The sequence below is a fragment of the Lingula anatina genome, chromosome 10, assembly GCF_051362555.1.
Source record: "Lingula anatina isolate TDL-2025a chromosome 10, LinAna3.0, whole genome shotgun sequence".
Classification (NCBI taxonomy): domain Eukaryota; kingdom Metazoa; phylum Brachiopoda; class Lingulata; order Lingulida; family Lingulidae; genus Lingula; species Lingula anatina.
Genome location: NC_141776.1, coordinates 6,759,538 through 6,777,721, shown reverse-complemented (window position 1 = coordinate 6,777,721; position 18,184 = coordinate 6,759,538). Strand labels below are relative to the sequence as shown.

At 35.3% G+C, this 18,184-nt stretch overlaps 1 protein-coding gene and 1 long non-coding RNA gene across 2 annotated transcripts; one reads left to right on the top strand and one right to left on the bottom strand.

The window, feature by feature from the left end:
* Positions 1–338: 338 nt before the first annotated feature.
* LOC106178820 (ecto-NOX disulfide-thiol exchanger 2-like) lies at positions 339–14,247 on the top strand. The gene is made up of 16 exons (XM_086996800.1): positions 339–506; positions 849–1,097; positions 1,437–1,636; positions 1,914–2,007; positions 2,427–2,636; positions 3,020–3,253; positions 3,715–3,927; positions 5,378–5,484; positions 7,570–7,678; positions 7,939–8,099; positions 8,357–8,410; positions 8,816–9,038; positions 9,361–12,013; positions 12,388–12,435; positions 13,092–13,108; positions 13,661–14,247. The coding sequence occupies exons 1-13, from the start codon at positions 461–463 to the stop codon at positions 9,591–9,593; spliced, it is 2,133 nt and encodes a 710-aa protein (XP_086852926.1). The 5' UTR covers positions 339–460; the 3' UTR covers positions 9,594–12,013; positions 12,388–12,435; positions 13,092–13,108; positions 13,661–14,247.
* Positions 14,248–16,372: 2,125 nt separating this feature from the next.
* On the bottom strand, positions 16,373–17,781 carry LOC106163242 (uncharacterized). The gene is made up of 2 exons (XR_001238419.3): positions 17,370–17,781; positions 16,373–16,915 (listed from the first exon to the last, which is right to left on the bottom strand). It is a non-coding gene; the product is annotated as an uncharacterized LOC106163242 (long non-coding RNA).
* Positions 17,782–18,184: the final 403 nt, after the last annotated feature.

Here is an 18,184-nt window from a genome sequence, read left to right as displayed (position 1 = left end):
ACACTTTCCTCCTTTAGTTTCATCAAATTCCTTTTACAGCCTAACACCTAAAATTGGTCTTGGATCTGAAAATGTGTTATTGTTATGTAAAATAGATCATTATTATAAGTTGTTAGGCAAATTAAAGTTATTCTCAACCCTGTAGATTTGCTCAACCCATATATCCCTCGCTTATGATCTTTGATCATATAATCCAGTCCTGTAGTTTTATATTCATTAGATGACTCTTTTCCGTGTCTAACAACCTTAAACGAGGAAAAAATAAATTATGTATTACTGAAAAAGTCTTCAGCAGTTGTCTTTAATATCAAGATCCCTCTCAAATGTTGGCCGGACTGATGGCCAGCTAGTCTGTTTCTGTATCTGGTGAAAATCTACAGAGAGAAAGAAAGGACACAGAATCTGTGACCTACTAGGGTGGGTAAGGCGAGCTGCAGCGAACACTGAACTGTGGTGAACGATGTCAAGTCCTTTTGCCTTTTTGGGTTTGAATATCGGAACACAAGGTGCGTTTTACTATAAATATCGAGGCGTTCATATGATCTTCGAATGCAAAAGTATTTATATTTTACGACTGAGAGATGAGTTAAGAATGAGGATGAGGGTGCTTAGGAAAACAATGTTTATAATTTGTTACCCAATTAATTTATTCAGTTATCTCATACCATTGTGACGTTTTGCTTATTATTTCAAGCAAACAGTTTTGTCAAGATTAAGAAAAATTTTTTGATTGATGGCTATGGTTCATTTCTTTCTTCTTTATTTAAATGCAGTTAACCCCTTAATATTACTATCTGTGCACAGTCAGATAAAGAGATATACTGTACATGTATAAATATATATTTCAGGAATGCATAGCGGCCAGCCCCCCATCCAGCCCCCTCCCCCACCCCCAGGGCACCTAAACCAAATGATGCACCCTGCCATGAACAACCAGCCCCTCCAGTTCAATATCAACAAGAACAAACCCCCGATGCCGATGTCCACAGAGGAAAAAGAGCACCAGGAGAAGTTGGTGATGCAGATGCAGAAGATCCCACCAGGGCCAGCTGGACCTCCTGGTCAAATAAAAGGTCCAGGATCGGTACCTGGAGCAGGTGAGAAAATATGTAGCTCCCCCCCCCCCCCCCCCCCACACACACACACATATAAAAAAGGATTAATATATGAAAAATATATAAAACACTTTTTCCAAATTTCAGTTGTAGGTTGTACATTGCAATATTGAAACTGAACCAATAAATATCTTAAGTTTGTATAATTACTGGCTGCCATATCTGCTTGGGCCAGTATTTTTCAGACCCAATATGTCCTGAATGAGTAGTACTCTGGAAAGTTTGAACTTGGCAAGCATGCAAAGATTTTGTCAAGATAAGCTTTGTAAAAGTGTTTATTTATTTGTTAAAACTAAGCCTTTTAATTTACAATTTCTGTAGGTCTAATGGACATTAATGCAGCCAATACTAATCAGAGTCAGATGAACATGCACAGTCCTGGAGTAATGGGGCCTGGTATGCTGGGACCTATGGGACAAATGGCAGGACAGATGACGGGACAGATGGCAGGACCAATGCAGTTTGGTCCCATGATGGGAGATCCCAATATGATGGGCTGGGGACCCATGGGATACGGACAGGTATGGGCTTGTTTTGTAAAATGACATCTAGTGTCAGACTGCTTCCTTCTTGTTACTTGAAACTTGGTGTTTAGGATTTTTTTTTTTTTTTTTTGGGTAAATTTTGTACACATTCTTTTTATAAAATGTAATATGAACTAAAATGATAATGAAATATCAAGAAATAGTAAAAAAAAAAAAGGGCCAAAAAATGCAAAATAAGTAGGGAAAAGCTAACTGTTTTTAAATAGATTCTTTTAAATTTTTTTAAATGCCAGAGTCTGTTTCATCTTTTCAGTTTGGTGGTTTTATGGGTCCTATGCCCCCCATGGAGATGCAGCAGAGGGAGCCACTGACATTTGAGACCTTTAAACTTATCCCTCCTCCTCCAGGTAAGGTTAACAACACAGCATGCAACTGGCCTAGTGCCTGCTTGCAGAAAGACTCTAGAAGCACAAACTACAAATTGAAAAATATAACTATGAGTCAAGATAAATACAAAAACATAACAAGTAGTGTAGTATGGTGTTGTGTTATGAACTACACTTCATGTAATATGTACCTCATTGTTTTCATGTATTCACAAAAAGATTCATGTCAAATCACCATATAGATCTTTAGGAAATGAATAAGTTATCATAATGATGCATCAATGAAAATCTACTAAAAAGATATAATGTCCTATCCAAGCTAGGGGTGGAAATCCTTGGTAGGACATAACATCTTTTTTGTAGATCTTCATAAATGCATCATTATGATAACTTATGTATTCAAAAAGGACAATAAACCTATTTCACCATGTATTCACCAGGTGCCCCTCCACCATCCACGCGAGAGCGTCCACCAGGCTGCAGGACAGTGTTTGTAGGGGGTTTCCCTGAGAACTGCACAGAAGAGATGATCAGAGAGTTGTTTGAGTCCTCCTGTGGTAGCATCACCAGCATTAGAATGAGCAAGAAGAATTTTGCTCATGTTAGGTTTGACTATGAGCATTTTGTGGATGCTGCAATAGCCTTGTCAGGTGAAGCAATCAAATTGTGAACTGTACCCTGATATAACTGCAATTTGAATAATCTTCTTTGTATTAAGTATTTAGTTCTGGAATTTTAATCAAAAGGCAGCAGCATGTTTTCTTTTTTAGAAAAAAAGATTAGCTATTGTAGTGTAAATGGGAGTCAGAAAAATAAAATGGGACTGCCTGATAATAATAATTTACTGAGGGGTGTGAGAACATGTTTACATTCATAGATTCTGAAAACCACAAACTATAGTGTGACTAACAAAAGGTGGAGGTATTACATTACTTATTCTAAAAGACATATAATTGTGCATTTTAGTGAGTCTAGCTATAAAACAAAGCAGAATTAGGCAGCCTTTATAGTCAACATAATTATTATTCCACAGGGTACAGGATGCAGATAGGGGAACAGACAGATAAACCCAACACAGGTCGCCTACATGTAGACTTTGCCCAGGCCCGTGATGATTTGTATGAATGGGAGTGCAGAGAAAGAGCCCTGTTTCGTGAAAGGCGTCACCAGGAGAGACTCGAAGAAGAGAGATTGAGACCCCCGAGCCCGCCACCAACCATCCATTACTCTGACCATGAGGCTCAGGCACTGATAGAAAAGTTGAAAGGTATTGATTAGGCTTGTCTTGTGTCCTTTTAATGGCTGTTGAGGAGTCAGCTGATTAATTGATTGATGAAATAGGATTTTAAAAAACTTTATAACAATATTCGTGTGCATGAAATCTTTACTGTCATATTGCACTACAATATGAAGATACTAAGTATTTTTCTACATAAGTTATGTTTCATCAGACCAACAATATATATCGACAAAATGTCTAATGTTCTTTGCCTTCCTTTAAACAAATTGCCTAATTGTTCTAGTGTGATTCTTCGAGTTCAACAGAAAGAGAAGTACCTACCTTTCTTTTTCAATGGATGTTTTAGAGATGAAAACAGTTTGTAGTTTGGAGACTGAAAAATTATACTGGGAGTATGCATGCTGTGGGATGACATCAGAGTTGCTTACATTTATAAAAATTGTAAAATTCTGTAATGTTAATGGATCTGGTTTTTTAATTTATTCCAGATGATAGCACCTTCATTAAAGCCTCCGCCATCTTGGTCACATGGTTGGAGCGAGGCGACTGCAACAAGCGCACAGCCACATCTTTCTACACCATGGTTCAGAGCACGCACTCTCACGTGCGGCGTCTTCTCAATGAAAAGCAGCAGCACGAAGAGGAAGTTCGGCAGATTAAGGAGAAATTCCGCCAGCGTTTTGAGGGCATTCTGAGGCAGAGTAAGTATCAAGCATTGGTTCGGTTTCAGGAGAATTATCTTTTTCCAGAAGGCAAGGGAAGGTAGAGAATGTAGTATGAATTAGAATTATACAATGAAATTGTAGAAAGTGCATAGTTTGCTTGATGTTTTTTTGCAGACAAAAAGCCAGTGATTTTGACAAATACTTTATTGTAGCCAAAATGGGAAACTTGAAATCAGTGAATTATGGACAGGATGCTCAAATTGTTTCTGATTATAAAAAAAATAATGGGTAATCAATTTGATGGAGAAAAATTAATTGTGATAGATGATAATTAAATCCTGCGAGTAGCCTATGTGTTTGTCTTTTAATTCTTTTAAAAACAATTTTTTAAGAATCTGCTGCTTGTTTGATCCCCATTTATTTTGCTCGTAAATTTTGAGTTGCTGAGAAGGTAAATATGAATAAAAAAGAAAAAACATTGGAAGATTTGATCAACGGAATGAGTAGGCAATGTGCCAAAGTCTTGTGGAAAAAATGGAAGAATGGGAATTGGAAAGTATGTGTAAGTGTGTGCATACCTGCGCCCATGCCTGCATGTGTGTGTGTGTGTGTGTGTGATTGAGAGATAGAGAGAAAAGAAGAGCTTTCATTTCAGAAGTCATGGTATGTTATATTACAAGTGCAGAAAGACATTTCAGGTCCTAAAGAAGATGACGGAACCTTGTGTGAGTTCAGTTCAGTTCAGACACGTACTTCTATTTTTAGTAAGTAGGTCAAGGTCAGCCATCCAGGTGCCAAGGTCGCAGCAGGACAGCAGTAATTGTATATATAATTTTACTTTTTCAAAATTCTTCTCATGATTTGGTTATTAGTGAAGCCACAAATACAGCAGATTTAAATTTGGAATAAGTCCAATGAGCAGTCACTATGATTTATTGCAAAAAAATATTTATTGTAGATATGAATTAAGCGAAATTAGGCAAATTAGAAACATCAGTTGGTTCATAAGTACAAAGAAAGACAGCAGCAAGGTAAGTAAATAGAAATCCTGGCTCACCGCCCTTATTATGAGGAGAATTTTGGAGAGTGGGGAGCTTTTTGTATTTGTGCATTCAGAGATTTCTACTTTGAATTTGAAAAAATATCAGTTTATTGTAAAACAAGTATTTCAGAAATTATGAGTGGTTTTCTGTGCTGCAGAATGTGTGTAGGCCTATTATCTCTTCTGCAGAGCACAGTTAATTCATTTACTTTAAACCAATGATTACCTACCAGTAATAACTTGTATCTGGGTCACTTTTTTCTCTGTGTGTACATTTACATCAGCATTGCTCCCAAAACTACCAGCTTCTATGTCCTCTCCCCTGCCTTTACAAATGCTGTCAGAATAAGGTTTGTGTCTTCTTGGTACACCCCTTTAATTAGGTGGGGTGCTCTCTTTAAAGCATCATCTTCACTGCCTCCTTGCCTCTATTTTACCCTCAAGTGGAGCAGATTGTCAGCGTGTTTAAGGCGGCCACTAAACAGAAGGCCTGGGACCACTTCACTAAGGCACAAAGAAAGAACATCGATACATGGAAAAAGGCATCAGAGGTAGGTCAGGTCAGGTCAAGGTCACTGTAGGGTCAAGGTCATATAGGCAAAGTGAAGAGACTTGTTATTGTATCAATGATCTTGTTAGTAATTGTAATTATGCCAAGAAGTCAGTGTAGAAAAAACAAATTTTAATCTGCATTTAACATAAGTGTTTACTTCGAAGTTCTTTACAAGCCAAAGAACTGATGTGTATTGTAATTTCCAACAAGTCTTGGATCTTTGCCCTGGCTGTTAAATGTTAAATCTGCTGGAGGCAACAATTTCAAGAAATTAAAAATGTATATCTTTATCTCAGGGTTGAGTTATACAATAATTATTTGAATGATAGAAATGAAACATTCTGAATATAAGTTATGTTTTTTGTCACAAATGATGTTTTTGGCTTCATCAGCAGCAAATGTACCAAGTCCAATCCTGATTTAAAAAAAAACTTATTAAACCACAGAGTAAAATGCACTGCCAACTATTCATGTCTATCTTCAATAATGTATGCTTAAGTTTTGAAATCAGTTTTTGACTTAAAAAGACTTGGTACCTTTGTCATCATCATAATCATCATCACCACCACAACCAGAAGCTGAACTTCACAATCACAAGGTAGGTCTTAAGGTGCATTTTCAAGCAAGTTGTGACAGCCTTAATTAGGTCACAGATGGACTCGGTCTCAGCTGGTGGGAGAGCCTTAGTCAATCTCTCTCAGCCCCTCTGGATGGTAGCTAAGGTCATGCGTCCATAGATTGACTTCCCACAATTATATTAATGATATGAATGACAAAAACTTTAATGGAGCATTAAATGCAGTTTCAGTTACATTTACAGGCTCTGTGTTGGACCTAAAATGATATTAAATGCTTACTATGTATACAATAACTGAAAGTTGTAATTGTACAGTAAACAAAGATAGCCTGTACTTAATTAAGCTGTCACAAATTGACTGGAAATGCAGCCTTGGATTAAGAAAGAAAGGTAAGTGATGCACAAGGCTGTAGTTCATCTCACTGAATTCATTATCACATCCTTCATGTTCTGAACTTGCTCTGGAAAAGTGTACAATTTAGGCTGTGTTCATGAGCAGACTAATTTTAGATTGGATTTACCAATTTATTTATAAGCAGTATTTTTTCTGGGGTCAGTCTTTACTATATTTAGGCCTTGGTTAGTCTAATTGTAAATGCACTCTATGAGCAAGTCCAGAATCAGAGTTATTATTTTCAAAAACATTATTTGTGACCTTGGTAAGTAAATATAAGTAAAATATAGCAAGGAAGTTAAACTTATCCACCAAGTTCAGTAAGAATGGAACATGGAGGAATACAGGATTTCATATTTGTAATAGCCAATTTGGGAAGTGAAGAAGCCAAACCAGGACTGGGGTAAAGAGTTTGAGGAAATTTCATGTAAAAATCAAAGTTGTTCAAAGGGATCAATGTGGACAGTTAAAAAGAAGAGTTGTTATAGGATATCAAATGGATGGACTGGGTAGGTGGTTGAGGGGAGTTTAAAAAAAAATGCTATATCCAAAACCTTGACCCATCTTAGAAAGAGAGAAAAGACATCAAATACCCCCCCCCCCCCAAAGAAAAAAAAAAAGAATAAAGTAAGTGTACACAACTATAAAATGCCCCAAACTTCAATGTTTTCATTTTTTCATTAAAGATGGGGCGGCAAAATATTGTGGACGACTCCGTATTATTATGGATTCACAATTTCTTGTATTATTGTTTTCATTATTTTATAATTATAAGTATTTTTTTTGGGTAATTTGGCATCTCCCTATCAACTGTCACCAAGACACCTAAAAATGCCACCCAGAATTTTCTGTCCTCCTGAAACTTTTCTTTGAGACATTTCAGAATCTATGATTAAAGATAATAATGGAATATTTATAATGACACTTTCCTTTTGATTATTGTGTAATTTATTGTTTTTACTTTAGATAAGGTAATTGTTGTAATAGTCATTTAACCATAGTGTTAGAATTAAATATATTATATAATAAATAAAAAATCCATTTTAGAGGTCATAAATGGATTCATGACTGGGCTTAAATTGGATTTTAAAACATTTGCCAATTATTTGCAGGAGATAAAGACTACCCAGCAAGATGAGTTTTTCAAAGAACGCCAGGAGACGGAGATGGATCTATCTGATGACGAGGAGTCCAGTGCCAAAAAACCTAAACTTGATAACTGTAAGTAGGAGTTTAAAGGATAGAATTAAAGTAATGTAGTATTTTTATTGGAATGTTTTAACTGAAAAATGGAGGGAGAGAAGTTGTGCTGAGAATTTTATGTTCCTTGAAGGACTGTGTTGGTTGTGGTAGAAAGGAGCTTAAAAAAGGAAACAAATTTACAGTTACAAATGAAGATAAAAAACTTCTTAATATCACGTTTCGTAAAGTGTGTTGACAGTTTAGGGACTAAAAAAATTACAAAAATGATACATTTGCAGCCCAAGTTGGCCAACTGAAGGAAGACAACGACTCCTTGAAGTGCCAGGTAGAGGCGTACAAGAACGAAATGGATCTTGTGAAGACGGAGGCTAAGAACAGCATTGAAGAGGCAGAGAAACAAATCAAAGCCTTTGCCCAGGCTCTGCAGGGGATGCAGCAGGTATTTGGAGCAATGACCTAGGGAGCCTTCCCATAACCCTATCTTACTAGCTGGATTGATATAACTCCTCATTGATTCTCACTAATTGCATTCAGTTCAAGTGGCTTAAAGGCCCCCTCGTAACATAAAGTACTTCGGTAAAGTCAGGGGAAAAAATCCTTGGTCCAAACGTAGAATTTAAGTTATATGTGGGAATTTTTAGTTTCTCCTTCATAACTTGAATTACAACTAATGGCCTGTCTGTAATTCTCTTCCAGCAACTGATAAATGCCAATACTCAGAGGAAAAAAGATGAAGAGGAAATTCAAAGGGTAAATAGCTTGGGTCACTGAAATTTTTGTTACCTTTATCCAAGTTCTACAATTAGTGATGAGATTGGTCAAATCAAAAATATGTCATACTCTTAAATCACAGTTAGAATTATGCTTAGCATTTGTTGAAATTAAGGTGCTTTCAGTTGTGTATATTGTAACCAATAGCAGGTTTGACTAATTTTCTTTTCTATTTTTGTCTTAAATTGAATGCTTAGAAGTGACATTTGATAAAGAGCTTTTGTATGGAAAATGGCATAAGACTCATTTATTAAATATCTTTATTTTTTATCTTTATTCATTTATTCTTTTATTCATTTAAAATCTCAATGCATTCTTCACACATTTTTTCTTTTTTTTATGCGTGTTCATTGAAAGTAATCCATTTTCTTCCATTTTCATCAGCTCCAGGCTCAGTTAGGGATTGTGGATAAGACAGCAGGGCAGAAGTCTGAAACAGCTGCTGTTGAACTGAATATAGGTGGAGCCAGTGTCAGTCAAGAGAAGACAAGTGTGGAAGAAACTGTACAGCAGGAGAAGGATGTTACATCAGTCACCTTGGAAACGCCTTCAAGTAGCATAGCAACTGAAGGGTCAGCATTAAATGAAAAAGAGGCCAGATTGATTGGTAAGAGTGGGGTGCAAACCTTAAATTAGAATGTGTTTAAGGTGTGTCTGGAATTTGGACTGTGAAACAGAATAATGAAGCAAATAATATGACATTGTATAATATCAAGCAACACATTTTAAACATTACCACATGGGTTTTCAAGATTTAATGCCTACACTGGACCTTTCAGAATTTTGGAATTCTATAGATGGGACAGTTTTGCTAATTACCCTTTACAGGTTAGAAAATAGTCACCAAAGTGGCAATTGTGTGTCACACCATCATGTGTATTATATATCTAGCCAGCCTGTTAATCAGCTACTTCAACCCACAATTCCAGGTCTGATCTCCGTGTTCCTGCATGCGCACCCCTTCGGTGCAAGCGTGGACTACATCTGGTCTTACCTACAGCGTTGTAATATCATCGTGCGTCGCAGCAGTGAGATAGAGGACCTCCTGGAGAGACTGCCCGATGTCTTCAGGACAGAGATGTGCGGGGTTGGGGCCTCCATCGAGAAAAGGTGGACTTTTACTGGGTTTACTTCCAAAGATTCTGGACTCATTATTAAGTGAAAACTCTGCATCGGCAAAGTAGGGGGAGTAAAGTTCCAGACTTAAAGTGCAAGTTCAGGTTTAATTTGAGACAGTGGATCAGGATTTAGACCCATTTATTGTGATGACTTCATGTAAAGTCAAGTTCAAAAGAAAACTGAACCTTCTTGGCAGGGAGTTCAACTTTAATTTGAGGCCAATAAAAAGGCTCTTAGGCTCCTACTAATATAAAGTGACGACTTCATGTAAGATCAAGTGAAAAGAAGAAGTAAAAAACCCACTGGAATATCTGCTGAAGTTAATTTAGTTCAAAGCAGTTGAAGAGATAACGAAGCCATCTCAGATATACTGTTGCTCAATGGAAAATGGAGTGAGATTATAAGAACCAGACTGGATTATAGGTTGAGTTTATTTAGTTCAAAATGGTTGAAGAGACAAAGAGGACTTGATGTCGAACGAAGTGGTACTTAACCAAAAAGTTGTAGATTATGCTGTTAAGTGTTATGTATTATCGCATCAAAATTGACACTTTCGGTGTAAATATCATCAGAGAAGAGCAGTGTTTGTTATTCTCTAACTTAAAAGAAAGGTTCTTATGGCTAAATTGGAGATTATATTAGAACTAGCCTTATTAGATGAACTTGAGCATTTTCCTCCTTTAGTTTTATCATATTCGTTTTACAGTCTAACACCTAAAATTGGTCTTAGATCTGGAAATGTGTTATTGTTATGTAAAATAGATCATTATTATAATTTGTTAGGCGAATTAAAGTTATTCTCAGCCCTGTAGATTTGTTCAACCCATATATCCCTTGCTTATGATCTTTGATCATATAATCCAGTCATGTAATTTTATATTCATTAGATGACTCTTTTCCGTGTCTAACAACCTTAAACAAGGAAAAAATAAAATACATTATACTTCAGCAGTTGTCTATAATATCAAGATCAGTCTTGAATGCTTTAAAGCGTTTGAGTTACATATTTTAACGCAAAAATATAATGGAAAGGAAATCAACATTTGAAAATAAATATGTCAGTGAAATAAGCTCCACACGGCACAGCTCACCCTAGTCGATATTCTATATCGATTGAAATGACTGAACATACGATTTAAATATTTATTCTGTAGAATGGAAAAAAATGAACAACTTTTCCGTAACCTTCAGAACAATTGGGATCCGCCCAGAATTTTACTCTGTAAATTTATACATATGACAATATGCCCATTTTATTTCGTTTATCTATTAATCTCTACCTATGTCTTCGTAAAATCGTCCCTTATACATTACATGATTCGAAATAATACTTGAGATAAAAGAATAGATGTGGGTAGTCTGAAATTGCATAAATCCTAACAAGGAGTGCTGGTAGTCTTTATCTCTCCGCATTCATGTTCTCTGCCATATATATGGAGGATCTCTACAATAGGAATTTTGCAATGATTCTCCAAGAAGTATGTATAAAAGCGTTTGTGGTGATGGCTACTGAATATCTTACTAAGGATGAACCATATTGCTGTATTAACATGAAAACAGCAGTATGTGTGCGTGTATGTACTAATAACCTTCGGAAAGGCATGAGAGGGCGGAGGTTATTGGCGCATTTTACGATTGGGGGACAAGACACTTTGTCAGGGACCCCTTAACGTTTGTAATACATTTATGAAAACTTCCATATCCGTACAGGTATGATCTTATTTCTGAATTTCATTGCCTTTGTGTTTTTGAAGCCAGCTGAACTGGGCACTTCCTAGGAGGATGTGGAGGTGGTTGAGTGACCCCTAATTTAATTAACTGTTGTCCAGCAGGTCGTGGTGTGACCTTTAATGTAATTTAACCAGGTGACTGTATAACCTCTATAAAAGTTAGGTTGCTTACTGTGAGAGGAGGCTTTTGCTAGAAATCATTTGAGACACGACGATTGTAGTACATGCTCTGCATCTGAAGTAAATATTCGTTATAGTTACAGAAAACTTACATGGGACTTGAGTTCGTTCTCTTTGCGTGTTTACATGCGTATGATTAGACATCGAACCGTGGACGTATTGAACTGCTATCGTGATCAACCGGCATAGGCTGGTATTACGTAAAGTTCATAACTGATCGGGCGGTACCCGACAACTTGAATGGCTACAAGATTATCTGCGTCAGTCAAAACCTCACAAAAAATTGATTTCATCAGTTAATATGCAAGACCACGTTCGCTGTTCTTTGAGAATGGTTTGAACAGCAACTCCTCAAAATGCGTCATACCTGTTGTAATTTGCATAACAATAAGTCGCTCAGCGCGAAGCGAACTGTCATCCTCACTGGTCAGTTGACAGCTGGACCCTGGAAGAAGAGGACGCAGGACAGGTGTGGTCATGTCGCCGAGCCAAATATTTCACTAAGCGTTGAAGCTCATGCTTGATGGGTCTAAGGTTGAAGCAAATATGTCTGGTGAGTAACTTTTCTTCTAGAAGTGTATGACAGTGGAAAGAAATTGTGTCTGTTGTGCATAATTCGATAATGCAGTATGCACGTTCATTGTCAAAATGATTTCCTTTGTTGTGATTTGCTTTGAACTATAGTCTATGATAAAGCTTGTACGTGTAAATTGGGTAGAATAGTTTTTTTTTAATTAAATGTTTTTGCACGAAGTTTCTTGCAACTCTTTTCATGCTTTATCTAGTTCAAGAATATTATCTTGTCTAAGTAGTTCTCAAGGTTTACGTTGATAATCTTCTAAAATAATGAAAACCAAGCGGCCAAAAGACGTATACAATGTAAGACGCGAGATATTGTTATAGTAGATTTTACTTTTTGGTGCCCAGATACTGTCACTTCAATGCCAGTCACTATGTCTATATATATATACGACTGTAAGTGGAGAACCAAAGCACGTGAATTTTTATAATGTACGGTAATGATTCGATCTTTTCAATGGCCAAAAATTATCAAGGTTTCAGATACATAATTTCATAATCACAAAAATTATTTCTGTAAAGCATTTGTGGTGCTTTTACTGCATGGGGTATAACTATAGAGCGGTTAGTTTTTTAGTTCTGTTGCTGCCACTCAAAAGGAATGTTGCAATTTTAAGAAAATTTAGAAAAATATTTTATCTGTAAAATTCACAATTTTTCCCATTGAAAAAATAGAGTAATTACCGAATCTGTTTGAGATGCATTCATATGGGATGGGTGACGATACTACTGACCCTGCTAATGAACTGCTTGAATTTCTTATTCTAGACTTCTAACTTTTAAAGGAGGCGAACGGTTTTTAAAAAGCTTTCATTCAACCGTCATATTTCTTTTTAATAGTTAATAGTTATTTTACCAATTACTCTTTACTTTTCTGTTCATTTTTGCTGCTCTTATGTTATTTCATATTATTTACAATTTCGTTTTATGAGTATTCTATAATATATACACAATAGTTGAATAAACTTTGTTATCATTATTAACCTTTTCAGTTTCCTACATTAGAAATAGTATATTACATTTCGTTTCATATTTTGAAACACTCTTTTCAGATTTGGAACTAAAGCAGGTAAGCGAGGAAGAACAATTTTTTGAAGTTTTCATTAAGACACAAAATAAGCGATAACCATGAGTTACATTCTGGAGTTTTATGATAATCTAAGTTGTTTTTTACATGTTATAGAAGCAGACTGTTGTTCCGTTCATAAGTGAAATATGCATCAGATCATTAGCCTTCTAGACTTTGAAGCTTTGCTTTGATTGATACTGTAATAATCTATCTGTTGTAGGCATTGCTCTACTTTTTTTGTTTACTTTAATGACGTTTCCATATGGTATTGACCGTATTATTTGTTAGCATTGTCGTTTTTGTTATGATGTACTAGAAATTGGTGTACACTATTCACTGAAATATTAATTTGTAATGCAATCTAGAAGAATTTTGTATCTTGATTCTTGAAGTACATTTTCAGTTGATTTTTTTTTCACTTTTGCATTCAGCTAGTATCCTCAATGCGATTTTTTGAACATGAGCACAAGTCTTCACATTTTTATTAATTTAATCTACTGCTTTTGAACATCATGATAATGTCGTTATTAAAGCGTTATTTTGATATTTCAGAACTCCCGCAAAATGCAGGTGCCTCTGATACAGTAGAGGGTTTTCGGACACATACGCGCGTGCACTGCACACGCAACATGGTGAAAATTGTGCATGTTTACTGTGATTTTCAATACATTTTGGGCCTATTAATGAGATTGCAACGTACTGAAATGGTGTTCTTAGATTGATTGTGTTATCTTTTCAAATTATATTCATAAATCAATGACATTTGTTTCCAAATTACATGGAATCATGATCTATTTCATATGATACCTTAGGATGGACTGGGATGCTTCTGATTCTTCTTGAAACCCAACCAGCTTTTCTCCAGTTTTATTTCATTATGTGTAATTATAAGTGTAATTAAAGTGTTTGAAATACAATAATGTTAACATATCACAACTTGATCATTTAAAGGAAAAACTGCAAATTTTCACGATATTTTGAGTTAAAAGTAGAATAAGATTGTATCTGAAGTTGAATAGCTACTGTAACATTTCCTGTTATGATTAACATTGTTTAAATTAATTTTACTTTTATCATCAGTGTTATCTGATACGTGTGAATGGCTATCAATTTATGAAAATAAATGCGCTTATTTGGGTCGTTTTTGATTTTATCTAAAAGACGAGGTAAAAAGTAACAATATTCACTGAATTTATCAGAACTTATTTATTCAAGTTAAAATGTTTATTTTGCTTCTTCAAGAAATCGCTTTTATTTATTTTAATTAAGTTGAAATTAATACGAAATGACTCATTTTTGAGAATATTTCCGAAAGATGCAGTCTACTTTATGTTATTCTTACAGAAAATTCTAGATCTGCCGAATTTTAGATGTATAATTTCGTTCAAAAAAAAAAAAAAAAAAAAAAAAACTGTCGTCCATTCTGTGACACCATATACAATAGTAAGGAGTGGAAACACGAATAATAGTTTTAAAATCCAGTACAAAAAGAGCAAGTACTGTAGTATAAAGTTGTTACGCTATCTGAAACCACGATTTCCACATTTGACCTAATATAACCTGCATGTTTAAATGTCAAACTGAGACGGAAATCAAATTTAAAATCAAATCATTAAACACCTGTCTAATAAATCCAAAGTTTCAATATGTCACTGCCCTGTTTAAGGCCTTTTTTTTGCATATTAAGAGCTTGTCCACGAGAGAACCAGCCCAGGGTGGCAAGGTGGGGGTCAGCGGATTTCAACCAAATTTGTTGTATGGAGGCATATTAGGAAGTTATTCATGAGTGAGGAAGGAATCCCAAAAATATCCTTTCTTCAGAGAATTATAGCCTATTATAAGTCATGGCTTATGTAGCCTCTTTGAGACTCCATTTTTACCTTGGAAAAATAATGATATATTTTGTGTAAATTAAACAAAAATGGAGAAAACTAAAAAATATTACACCTTACAAACATTGAAAACAATCATTTGGCTTGCCACAGATATATGTAGAATTCAGATAAGACCCTGCTTGGGCGGGCCACACCCATTTATAACACCCCTCCCCCCAAAGTCCAATTTTGATACTACCATCTTTAATTGCATATATCTCCATCTTCACAGGGTTTACAGCTATAAAACTGCATGAATATTTTAGGCAGATATGGATCACTCCAAATCAAGTTTCAAAAGTTACTGCTGTATTAAAACAGGTACTGAAAAATACCCCCAAAGTTGGCCATTTTTAAGGCAAAAAATCGTGGTGGATTCATTCAAGTCTATGTAGACAATGGGTTTGATTAATTTATTAAACCATTTTGCTCTACAATGATGTTACTAAATTAATAGGACTGGTGAGCATGGAAAGTAGATGTGTACTAATGAATATCAGGTCAGTGGGTCATAGGTCAAGGTCACTGGACTTCATATTTGTAAATTGCCATATATGGACTTTTTAATTTGTATGGACAAAAAGTTTAGAGGAAATAAATCTTAGATTCTGTTACTTTGGATAGGCACTGGCAATTGACTTGAGAGTTTACATGATAATTTTAATATATATATTTTTAATATCATCAATTTTGTGAATACAAATTAAAATCTTAGTTTAGTAGCGATTTCTTTTTGGTGCAATATTTATCATATAGAGATATGCCATAGTATTTATGAGAGCAAAGCCAGAACAAATCTTTTTTAATTATCAAGAGGTTTTTTTATTCATCCACACCACTTTTTGGTGACTATTTATGAGCATACAGAAACTAAAAAATTATTCAATTTAGTTTATTGTTGTCTCAGATGAATAATTACAAATAATAAAAAAAAAAAATCACAAAATTATAATACTGTAATACATGCAAAGCAATGCAACATTAGTTGTGATCATTACAAACTATATCATAATGTAGCAAAACAAGATAATTTTCAAAAAGCAAAACTAACACAACCACAAAATATATCCTGGTGTTATCAAACATTACAGCTCATAACATCAAAGTTTTTAATACATTCAAAAATAACTGCCAATTTTTTCTTCCTGAATAGTCTATTACCCTCCTTACTGACATTTCAATCTCATCTTCATGCTCACAAATGCTACGTTCTGCTGGCCTGTTTCTTGTGCCCTTCTACACTCCTTCAGTAAAAACTCCTTTAATTTATTTGAATATAGTTTCAAAGGTTTAGATGACTTTAAAGCTCATCCATTGTGTAACTCAGTGAGATATTCAAGAGGGTGGAGTTCTCTCACAGCTGATGTGCTTTAAGTTTTTCTTTAGTCAGATTGTTGGCCCACTAGACTTTAATTTGATCAAAAGCTGTTTTTTGGCACATTTCATAACTTAAAAAAAGGACCATACAATTACTCTTCAGTCTTGGTAGCAAAAGATTTCAGAGAAGACTTCTCTGGACAAGAAAAATTTCCTTGTTTGTGATCTTGCTTGGTATAGTCCCAGTTGACACATTTGCCTTTGAAAAACCCAAATTAACTTTAACATCAGCATCACTCATGTTAAAACTGCTCAAGGAAGGGAGACACCTTTTCTCATGTTGTAGGAATCAAGAAAGCTAAATTGTTGTAACTGGACACTCCAGTCCACGCAGGTTTGGAAGATGTCTGTCTAGCTGGATGTAGAAAATGGCTCCAACTGCAGAAACTAGGGCTTCATGCATCTCCTCAGCATTTGTTATATTGTGGCTTTCATTTACATACATGCCTTTCTACAACAGCAGTCATTTCCACACTAGTTTCAGTTTCTGCAAGGCTTTGGACTCTTTTGCTGACCATAAGATCACTGTGTGTCAAATAACACTTCTCAAATATGCCTGAAATATACATATAGCTTACTATAGACACATGAAAACACTTATCTGAAAGTTAATTGATACATTGATGAATAATAAATTATTATCCCATTTGTCCATGTTTTATAAGTAAGGCATGGTTTCGAATATTAATTATGATGAGCCTAGCAATTTTGCCAAGACCAGCCATAGCTTCAATCTAATTCCAATTGTAACCCTTAAATTTATTTTACCCAAATACCATTAAACCTACATAAATACCCACACAAATATAGCTTAAAAGATAAAATTATCACAGGTCCTTAGGCTGCAATTTCATTATTTGAAAGGGGGCATTTTTCTTTCGAAAAAAAAAAAAAAAAGAAAAAAAAATGGACCGCTTACCATTAAAAAATTACACCTAGATAATTTTTCTGAGTGAACTTTTTTTCTGGCTTTTAGCCTGTATTAAAATACAAACAAACCCATTTCTTACCTGAACCAAGTGGTACCAGTACATTCAAATGGCTTTTTGTCTACACTGGCATCTGCAGGTTAATCCCATGACATATTTCGTTATAGGCTCGTTTTTCCCTGTGTGGATGGTTTCCAGCACAAACCAAGCCCATATCCCAGTGCTGGTCACATGGTGTAACCCATTCATTCTCCCAAAGATACTTGGAAATGTCCAATTACGATCATCGGAGACAAAAGAATCCACACCTGACAAGAATCAGTTTGCTTTCGTAACTCACGCTGTTTTGCTTCATGTAAACGCGACGAAGATGACTGTTAATATCTCTGTTGCAATTTCTCAATACACTACATGTTTTTTTTATATCTGTACACAGAGTATAAACCACATGATATACGACTTCGTTGGGGAAGATTTGCAAACAAACGGTCGACGTTAGTTCCAAGACTCAAGTCTAAGGTCCACCACGCACTTGCATTGCGCATGTGACGTCAGTCAATAACAAAAACAAATTTATCGCATGCTGTTGCATTGCTGTCTTCTCAGTTAAACTTCAAGTAAGAACTTTAGTTTTGCGGTTTTCTTCGTTTGCTTTGAAATGACGATTTAAGTGTTTATCTTGTAAGTTGAATGTCCTCTTATTATTTTTTTTTATCTAATTTGAATAAAAGAACTATGTTTTGTCTTTGTATAGTCAGTTTAATTTTGAACTTCATTTTTACTCGTCTCGTGAAAGCGATATACTGTATATTCATTTTTGGTACTGTTCTGTACAGTAGAAGTACACTGTGGTAATACATGTGCCTCTTACAATAGTCATGGTGGTGCAAATGTCC